The following is a 9,615-nucleotide window of genomic DNA, read 5'->3' on the forward strand; positions in this document are numbered from 1 at the left end:
AGGAGGAGGAGGAGGAGGAGGAGGAGGAGGAGGAGGAGGAACAGGAAGAGGAGGAGGAGGAGGAAGCTTGGTAGGCGGTTCTGGGCAATGACCTAACCTGCTCTCTGTCCCCTAGGCTTGGTCCTGGACACCACTGGCAACTTCTCCTACGTTTTCTACCTGTCAGCCTTCTTCCTCACCTCAGCTGGACTCTTCATGACTGGAGGCTTCTATTACGTGAAGAAGAAGGAAGAGAAAGGCACACAACTCAAGGCAGTAGAAACCATCTCAGAGACTAGCCTGATTCAGGGGCCTGAATCCCAAGAAGGGAAGGACAGTTCCAAGGAGCAGCCACCCCCTGAGATCGTGACCAGTGTCTGAGGTCTGCTCAGGGAGTGACATTCCTTCCAGCCAGCCAACTCCAGGAGCAGGCCTTGCTGGCTTTCTCCCTTGGCTCCAGGGAAGGTGACTCTGAGTCCTGACAAGGGCAGCCATGACAAGAGCAGCTTGGTGGGTGGCTTACTGCAGCTCTCATGCCCCAGCACACCGGACCTTCTCACCCAATCTGCGGTCCTCCAATGTCAGCTGTCCTTGTCTTTCTGTGGCCTCAAGACACTTCCTCCAGGGGTACAAGCAATCAGCCTTGAACCAAAGGACAATGTGGCACACAAGTGGCTGGATCTCACACTGACTGGAACCTTGGGAGAGGCAGCAGTGGAAGGGCAGGCCAGGAAGTTGGCCTGGATGCCAGATCGGGGCAGAGTGAAGGCCAGGTGGATCACCTGCCTGTACTTGTTCCTGTACAGACAGCAGAAAGGGAGTCCTTGAATGGGTTCCCAAGTCTGGGAAGTCTGAGGTGTCCCCTGGTACCTCAGCAGAGTCTGCTCGTGGCTCTTTTCTCTGTATTCCACTATCTCCTTGGTGGGGAGGTTTAGTGATGGAGCCCATGGAAGCCAGATGTTTCACTGATCAGAGAAGGGGAAGGGTTGCTAAGCAGCCCAAGCACTGTGTTGAAAACAGGACTGCATTTGCAACAGAAGCCCCGTGACCCCTCCTGGCCTCCTGAGGCCTTCTCCCCCACTGTGTCATAAATGTCAACTCTAAATTCGCAACACTTGGGAGGCTGAGGCAGGAGGATCACTGAGTTTAAGGCCAGTCTAGGCAACATAATGAGTTCAAGACAAACATGAACTACAAAGTAGTCTCTGTCTCAAAATTGAAAGAAAAAAGAGTGTCAGCTGACAACAGTAGCTGGCTGGGCCTGTGCCTTTGCCTAAAAGCCACAGCTATCCCCTCACACACGCTCTTGGCTTGTGCCTCCCTGAAGTCACACCAGGCCTGGATATGACCCAGGCTTGTCCCAGAAAGGTACACAGGAAATGCGAAAGCAGTTTGTTTAAATTATACACAAAAAGCATTCCCTGCAGTAGATCATAAACTCTGAACTAATAAACTGGAAAACAAGCTTAGAGTAAGTTTCCTCCCTTCCCTTTACGGTTTGGCTGGTGCTGCTCAGCCTCAGGCCTTGTTTGCCGATTCAGATTCAGCCAGGCTCAGCCAGGCTCCAGCAAGAAAATCTTACAGGGAGAAATTACTTTATTTTCATCACCTGACCACCAAGTCTGCCTCCTCCCCATCTGGCATTAAGCATCCTTGGGCTGTCCTTCCTCCTCCAGGGCCCTGCCACAGTGCCCCCTGATGACCAAAAGGGGTAGTGCAGCAGGCAGAAGAAGGCTCTGGACCCTGGTCCTGCATTTCACTGACAAAACTCTGCATGGCTCTGGGCAAACTCTTTGCCATCTCTAGGCCTTGAAAATTATAGTCAGTCTGGATGAGCTAAATTCACTGCCAATCTGAAAAGTATGAGCTGGGCGTGCTGGCACACAGCTGTAATACTTGTGCTAAGGAGGCTGAGTGGGAGAGTTGAGAATTCATGACCAGCCCAGGCTACCTAGTGAGACCAGGTCTCCATACAAAAGAAAAACCAGAGTCTGACCCTGTCAGTGTCCCTAAGATCCCCAGGGCCTTTCAGCTGCCCACCCAGTCCTGAACTCAGCTTCCAACGCCAGCAAGGGTTCTGAAGGAACAGTGCTGGGACACAGTTTTTCCATCTCAGCTAAATGGCAAAGGAGGAGGTTGAGGCTAATAGGCAGGTACTTGAGGTGCTGGTATCCATCAGGCTTTGAGATGTTGTGTCTCCAGAAAGCATTCAAGGAACAAAGATAGGGGGCCAGGGAGATGGCTCAGTGGAATAACCGCTTCGCTGGCAAGTGCAAGGGCCTGAGTTCAATCCCTGGTTCCGCAAAAAAAAAAAAAAAAAAAAAAAAAGGAACAAAGATAAGGCTGGCAAAACAGCTTAGCAGACTAAATGCCTGCTTAAGCAAGCACAGAGACCAGGGTTCAATCCCTGGCACCATAGGCCATGCTTCCCACACCCCAAGCTGCAAGCTGTGAGCTGCATAGTGAGACCCTGTACAAATACTTTTTTTTTTTTTTTTTGTGGAACCGGGGATTGAACTCAGGCCCTTGTGCTTGCCAGGCATGCGCTTATTCTACTGAGCCATCTCCCTGGCCCCCCAAATACATTTTCTTTAAAAAAGGAGCAAAGATACTGATGAACCTTAAACATAGGGAATCTTGACCTCATTTTCCTCCAAGCAAAATGGGCAACAATCTCTGGGCAAAAAGGAAAAATCTCCAGGCAGAATTCCTCAACCAGTATTTATTGAGCATCTACTGAGTGTCTCAGACTGTTCAGAAAGCAATATTGCTTGTCACTGTCCTCAACACAAAACCAAGACTAAGAATTTTTCCTCAAGGAGGAGGGCGCCTTGAGGCCTTAGGATCAGATCTGACACCAATGAGGGAGACTGGAATGGCCCATCTGATTCCAGAACCACATTTCGCTGATTCCCTGAGAATCTTCTAGACAGGGCCTGGGGCCATTCATGTGGGAGAAGGGTGACTGTCCGTGGAAAGGCAGAGAAGACCCTTGGCCACCCTGAACTGAGACACTTCCCCAGGCCCACACAGGCCAGCCACAGTTGCCAAAGGGTCTGAGACTCACAATGAGCAGCCAGGGTACCTCAGTACTCAAAACTCCTGCCCCAGCTGTGCACTGGGACCCAGATGGCCACAGGGACCCGAACCTCAGAAGCAGGGGCTCCCATTCCCTGACCCAGGCCCTTAATCCAGGTCCAGAGCACAGCTACATGATCCTTGTCCTCAGAGAGCTCACAGCTTAACCCGCATCTACCCCTACATTTTTTTTTTTTTTTTTTTTTTTTTTTTTTTGGTGGAACTGGGGAGTGAACTCAGGTCCTTGCACTTGCCAGGGAAGTGCTTATTCTACTGTGGCATCTCCCCGGCCCCATTATTACCATTTCTTCATAACACCAATGAGCCAAACCAGGAAGGACAAACACACCTGCAGCCAGCGGCCAGTACCCCTACATTTTCAAGCATGATGCAAACATGGCAAGCTTACCTCCCTTCCAGGTTCCCTACAATCATGAGCTATTGGTCACATACCACCTTCCTGAAAAGCCCTGACACAAGGACTCAGGCCAAAGACCTTCAGCATCCCAGGTCCAACAGCCCAGAAAGCCACTGGCTACTGGATGAAGTGAAGTGTTTCCATGCTTCTGGCCTGAATAGCTGACAAAGAGCCTTATAAATGACTCTGTCCCTGTGGTATCTGGCCAGAGAAAGGAGGTTTAGTTCAGGGTTGGAGTGAAGTGTCAGGATCACTCAACTTTTTGGAAAAGCAATATTGGAAACTTGAGTTAAAAAGTGGAGCACACCAGGTATGGTAGCACATGCCTGCAATCCCAGCCTTGGGGAGACTGAGGCAAGAGGATTTCTACAAGTCTGAGGCCAGCCTGGGCCACATAGTGAGTTGAAAACCAGTCTGAACTGTATATAGCAAGACTCTATCTCAAAAAGACATGAAAAAGTAGACCACAGAGCTCAGGCTCTGACTGAGTCACTGCTGAATTGTACCACAAATTTAGAGACAACCTAATGCCATTACTTCTCAAATTCTTTAATGGAATTGAAAGGAAACAATACACACTCCCAAATTCATTCCTGGAAGCAAGCATTACACTGATACTAAAAGAGGGGCCGGGGAGACGGCTCAGCAGAATGAGCACTTCCCTGGCGAGTGCAAGAGGCTGAGTTCAATCCCTGGTTCCACCAAAAAACAAAAAGAAAAAAAAAGAAGAAGGATAAGCTTGAACAATCAGTTGGCTCACACTGATACTAAAAACAATGAAGGATCCAACCAAAAAAGAAAACCACAGGCCATCTCCCTGTTATGATTTGTGTCTAGTTGTTCCTTCCACAGCTTCAAGCAGTGATGAGGCTGAGGGCTTCTAGAGTTGATTAATTAATGATCCAATGTTGGGACTATGGGTTTGAGTGTTACACCAGCCCTGAAGTGGACAGACCGCATGCAATACAAGGAAGAGAGAGAGAGAGAGAGAGGCTTGCTCTCTGGGGCTACTTCTGCTCCTGCCTTCTTGCTCTTGCTGTTTTGCTGTTTTGTGCCACCATGAACGGCTGCCCTCTCCCATGTGTCACTCTGCCTTGGAGCCAGCCAAGTATGGACTGAAACCTCCACAAACTGTGAGCTAAATGAATCTTTTCTTCCTTAATTGTAGGTGTCAGGTATTTTGTCTCTCAGCAATGAAAGAAAAGTAACCAAGACATTCCCTAATGAACATAGATGCAAAAATCCTCAATAAGAATTTTCAATCCTCAAAATTCTCACTGGCAAACAGAATTCAGCAAATTATCAAGATGACTGATTATACACCATGACCAAGTGAGACTCATGCTAGGGATGCAGGGATGGTTCAACCTAGGCAAATCAATAAATGTAATGTACCACATCAACAGAGCCAATGACAAAATTCACATGAGCACCTCAATAGATGCAGAAAGCCTGCTTAGGTAAATGCAGTTGTTAGGGTTCAATCCCTGGCATGCTGTGCCAGCCCCATCCCCGGGGCATGCTGAGAGGTAATTGAGACTGGGCATGGTGGCACGCACCTGTAATCCTAGCTCTTAGGAGGCTGAACACAGGTGGATCACTGAGTACAATCTAGGTAGTGAGACCCTGTAGATCCTGTATTAAAATAAAAACAAAAACGCAGAAAAAGAATTCAACAAAAATCCTGACCATTTATGATTAAAACCCTGCAGAAAATTGGAAGAGGGGCTAGGGATATAGCTCAGTGGCATAAGCACCTGCCTGGCAAGTGCAACGTCCTGAGTTTGATCCCTGGTACTGCAAAAAAAAAAAAAAAAGAAAGAAAAGAAAAAAGAAAAAAGAAACAAAGAGAGAAAACATTTTGGGCCGGGAAGATGGCTCAGTGGAATAAGTGCTTCCCTGGCAAACACAAGGGCCTGAGTTCAATCCCCGGTTCGGGGGGGGGGGGAGATAGCTCAGTAGAATAAGTGCTTGCCTGGTAAGTGCAGGGTCCTAAATTCAACCCCCAGTACCGAAAAAAAAAAAAAAAATCAAAGATCTAAAACAGAAACACTAAATCTGCTAGAAGATAGACTAGGTAGACCTCTTGAAGACACTGGTGTAGGCAAAGACTTCATGAATAAAACCCCAATCACCCAGGACTTAACAACTTCATCTTACTAAAAAGATTTTGCGTAAGCTTGGCATGGTGGTGCACAGCTGTAATCCCAGCACTCAGGAGGCTAAGGTAGGAGGATTGCCATGAGTTGGAGGCTTGCATGAGCTACACAATGAGCTCAAGGCCAGCCTGAACGACAAGGAGGCTGTACAACCAGGCTTTTTGAGACAGCGAGGCCCTGTCTCATCTTTGTCCTTTGGGTCTGCCTGCCCTCCACGGCTTTCCACCTTGTGCCCAAGCATAAGAACAAAAGCTTTGTTCCTGTACCCAGGGGCTTCTTTCCAACTCTTCCGATGAAAAAGCACAAGGCACATGTGCCTCTACGAGCTGAGGCGCTACCAGAGGGTCTAGGAGGCCAGGCTGCAGCCCTCCAACGCCACTAGGCGCTTCTGTGCCCGGGGCTCCTCTCTATGAGCGCCACTGGACTCTTCTGCGCTCCGGAGGCCCTCTACCGTCCGCCTTCGTTGTGCGCAGGGCCGAAGGTTGGGGCGGCAGGCGCGCCACGCATGCGCGCCACGCACGCGCACCGAGAAGCTCAGAGGCAGCCCTTCCGCCCCGCCCACTTAGCCCCGCCCCTTCCGCTTCTTAGGGGCGGGGCCAGCGCGGCTTCCGCTGAGCCCAGCGCAGATCCGCGAAGACTGGCTGGCTGGCCGCCCTCCTCCGTGGTTTCGCCTTCCCCCGCAAAGCCGCTAGAGTATCTCCTGTGACTCAGTTTTGATTTTCAAACCCAGCTCTTAGAAGATCCTAAAGCTCTCCAGCCCTGTTCCCACAGCCCATTTCCAGCTGCGCCTTACTACGGTCTAAACCCATTTACCCCCGGGTCCGTCCTTGCTGCGTCGGGTGGAGGGCCGGGTGAGGTTCGTGCCCTGCTGTCGCGCCTCCCCTTCTCGCTCCACCCGACCATGGCCCAGAAACAGAAGGTGGAGCCTCACGTCGGACGGCTCGGGTACCTGCAGGCGCTGGTCACCGAGTTCCAGGAGACTGAGAGCCAAGGTGCAGGGCGCAGGGTGGACGCCGGGGGACCGCGCGGGAGCCCGGCCGCGACCACCGCCCGGACCCGGCTCCAGTGCCCTTTCCCATTGCAGATGCCAAGGAGCAAGTCCTCGCCAACCTTGCCAACTTCGCCTATGACCCCAGCAACTACCAGTATCTGCGGCAACTGCAAGTCCTGGATTTATTCCTCGATTCGCTGTCGGAAGAGAATGAGAGCCTGGTAGAATTTGCTATTGGTAAGGGGAGGACCAGTCGCCCAGATCCCCGTGGGCTGAGCTGAGTGAGTTTGAAGTGAGTCCTTGGGAAAGGGATTTGAAACTACTTTGAGGGCTGGTGAGATGGCTCAGTGGTCTAAAGCACCTACTTGGAACAAGCTTAGCAAAGCACAGGGACCATGGTTCAATCCCCCAGCACCACATGCCAGCCAGCCCCGCCCCCTGGTGGGCTGAGCTGGCCACACACACATAAATAAATAATAATAATTTAAAAAAAGAAACTACTTTGAGAGGAGAGTTTGGAGATTACCTCTTTATTTTTCTTTCTTTTTTCTTTTTTGTGTTTTATTTTTGCGGTACCGCGGATTGAACTCAGGGCCTTGAGCTTGTCAGGCAAGCGCTTATTCTACTGAGCTATCTCCCCGGCCCCTGTTTTTAAATATTTTAATACCAAAGGGGACAAAGCTTAGAAATCCTGTAGTCATGATCTTGAGACATATTTAATTAGTCACTGACCAGGTTGTTTTATTGCGCAAATGCTGTATTTGCAAGCACATAGCTGTAATCCCAGCACTCGGGAGGCTGAGACAGGAGAATCAAAGGTCCGAGCCCACTGGGCAAGTTAGCAACTTAATGAGATCTTATCTTAACATAAATTTTTATCAATAAAAACTGATAGGTAAATAAATAAAAATAACATTTTTAAATATTGGGTACAACCTATTACAACTGGGTGGTTTTTTTGTTTTTTGGGATTTTTTTTTTTGTACTTAGGACAGGGTCTACGGGATCTCACTACATAGATCGGACTCAAATGATCCTCCTGTTTTCAACCTCCCAAAGAGCTGGGATTACAGGCTCATGCTGCCTCGCCCAGTCTCCATCGACAGGCTCAGCGCGCGCAGGGGGTGTGCTGGCACGGCAGGCTGGGGTTGAAACACCAGCTCCAGCGTCTGCCTAAGCAGGGGCTTTAGTCTGCTGAGCTATTTGGCCAGACCCTATTACACTTGTCTTCACTCAGCTGGTGCTGTGATGCTTAGGAGCCTGAGAGTACTGGCTGGGCTGCAGGAGCATCTGCTTGCTGTGTGCCAGGCTCTGTCTTGCCTCCTTGGGCCTGGAGACTGCAGTAAGAGTAGCTGTGTTTACACAACCCACGTTCAGGAAGGGGATGGAGGCCTTGGAGGGCTCAGTAGGCTGCGCAGAAATTTAGAGTGCCAGGCCTGGGACACCTGAAGCCATGGGATTCTGGAAGCTGATTCCCTGAACGTTTTTCCTGCTCTTGCAAGAGTGCCTGATCAGGGCCGGGGAGATGGCTCAGTGGAATAAGTGCTTTCCTAAGCGCAAGGGCCTGAGTTCAATCCCCGGTTCCACAAAAAAAAAAAAAAAAAAAGAGTGCCTGATTCCTGGGGCTGTGCAGGGAAAGCTAGAACAGAACTTATTACTGACTCCTTATTTTCCTGGTAAGGAAAGTGAGACACCCTCCTGGCCTTCCTGTCTCTGTGTAGGCTCTTCTGTGACCTCCTGTCAGACTCCCCAGTCAGTTCACAAGCACATAGCAGATGGCTCCAGCCCTGAGAAAGGACCTGAATTCAGTCATTGCAGAGAACAGCAGGAGGTTTTCAAGGGTTTGTTTTTTTGTTTGGTTGGTTTTTTTGTTTTTTGTTTCTTTTTTGCTGAGTTCTCCCCCCACAACAGCTAAGACTTTTTTAAAAAATACTTTATTTTTTTATGTATGTGGTACAGGGTCTCAATACTCAGCTCAGACTCATAGCGATCCTACTATCTCAGCCTCCCCAGCTCTGGGATTGCAGGCATGAGCCACCACACTCAGTTTCAGTGGCTGATGTGGCACGGCGTGCTGTACCCGGAATTGAACCAGGGTCCTTCCACTTGCCAGGCAGGTGCTTAAACCACCAAGCTGTCTCCCCAGCTCTTTCTTTTTGTTTTTGTTTTAAGACAGGATCTTCACAGGTAGCTCAGGCTGGACTTGAACTTGTGGAACCCTCTTGCCCCAGCCTCCCAGAGTGCTGGGATTATGGGCCAGCACTACCATATCCAGCTCCTATTTGGCCTTTTGAGGATTTTCCCACTTACTCGGATTTATGTACCCTTTGCCTGTGCATCTGGCTGCCTTCACTGCCCTTGGCCCAGGGCTGTGCTGGGTACTCAGCGCAAACACTGCCTTTTCTGGTCAGCTGCCCCCACACCACTGTGCACCACACTGCAGCCCACCCTCCTGGTGCTGCGCTGCCCAGATGCAATTCTGTCCTCACCCACAAGGCAGATACTACTAACCTTCTTTTCCGTACTCAGGGAGGCTAAATCAGTGCTGGAGGTTCACACTTGGTATCCATAACTGGAGCCAGGATTTTCCCCTAGTCATCCCCAGCCTAAATGCGCTACCCAGGGCACCCAGCTGGTAGAACCCAGGCTTAGACTCACAGGCATAGTCTTCCCTTGTTCTTTAATTCTGCCCCGCCTCCCCTCCTCCTCCTCCACATCTGTGAGTGACTTCTGCTGGGCAGTCATCCCTGCTGCTCCAAGTAGCACCCACAGCTCAGGGCCACATTATGATCAGTGTTGTAGAGGAACTGCCACCTGGGGCCAGGGAGATGGCTTAGTAGAATAAGTGCTTCCCTGGCAGGCACAAGGGCCTGAGTTCAATCCCCAGGTCCACCCAAAAAAAAAAAAAAAAAAAGGAACTGCCACCAGAGACAGCTTTGGTCAGGCCAGAGATGCCATAGTTTGGAAGGTTGGATGGGAACTAGGTAAAT

General features: G+C 50.1%; 1 protein-coding gene across 2 annotated transcripts in view; it reads left to right on the top strand.

Annotated features, from left to right (window-relative positions):
• The first annotated feature begins 6,260 nt into the window (after positions 1-6,260).
• Armc7 (armadillo repeat containing 7) overlaps positions 6,261-9,615 on the top strand; it is a 17,126-nt gene continuing 13,771 nt past the window's right edge. The window contains exons 1-2 of one of the 2 annotated variants that reach the window (XM_012514522.2): positions 6,261-6,626; positions 6,719-6,798. In XM_012514522.2, coding sequence (XP_012369976.1) covers positions 6,536-6,626; positions 6,719-6,798 — 171 coding nt within the window. In that variant the 5' untranslated portion in view covers positions 6,261-6,535. Of the gene's footprint in view, positions 6,627-6,718; positions 6,863-9,615 lie in introns of both variants that reach the window. The other variant, XM_023714150.1, reaches the window with a different exon arrangement.

The sequence above is a fragment of the Octodon degus genome, unplaced genomic scaffold, assembly GCF_000260255.1.
Source record: "Octodon degus isolate 3935 unplaced genomic scaffold, OctDeg1.0 scaffold00033, whole genome shotgun sequence".
In the NCBI taxonomy this organism is placed as follows: Eukaryota; Metazoa; Chordata; class Mammalia; order Rodentia; family Octodontidae; genus Octodon; species Octodon degus.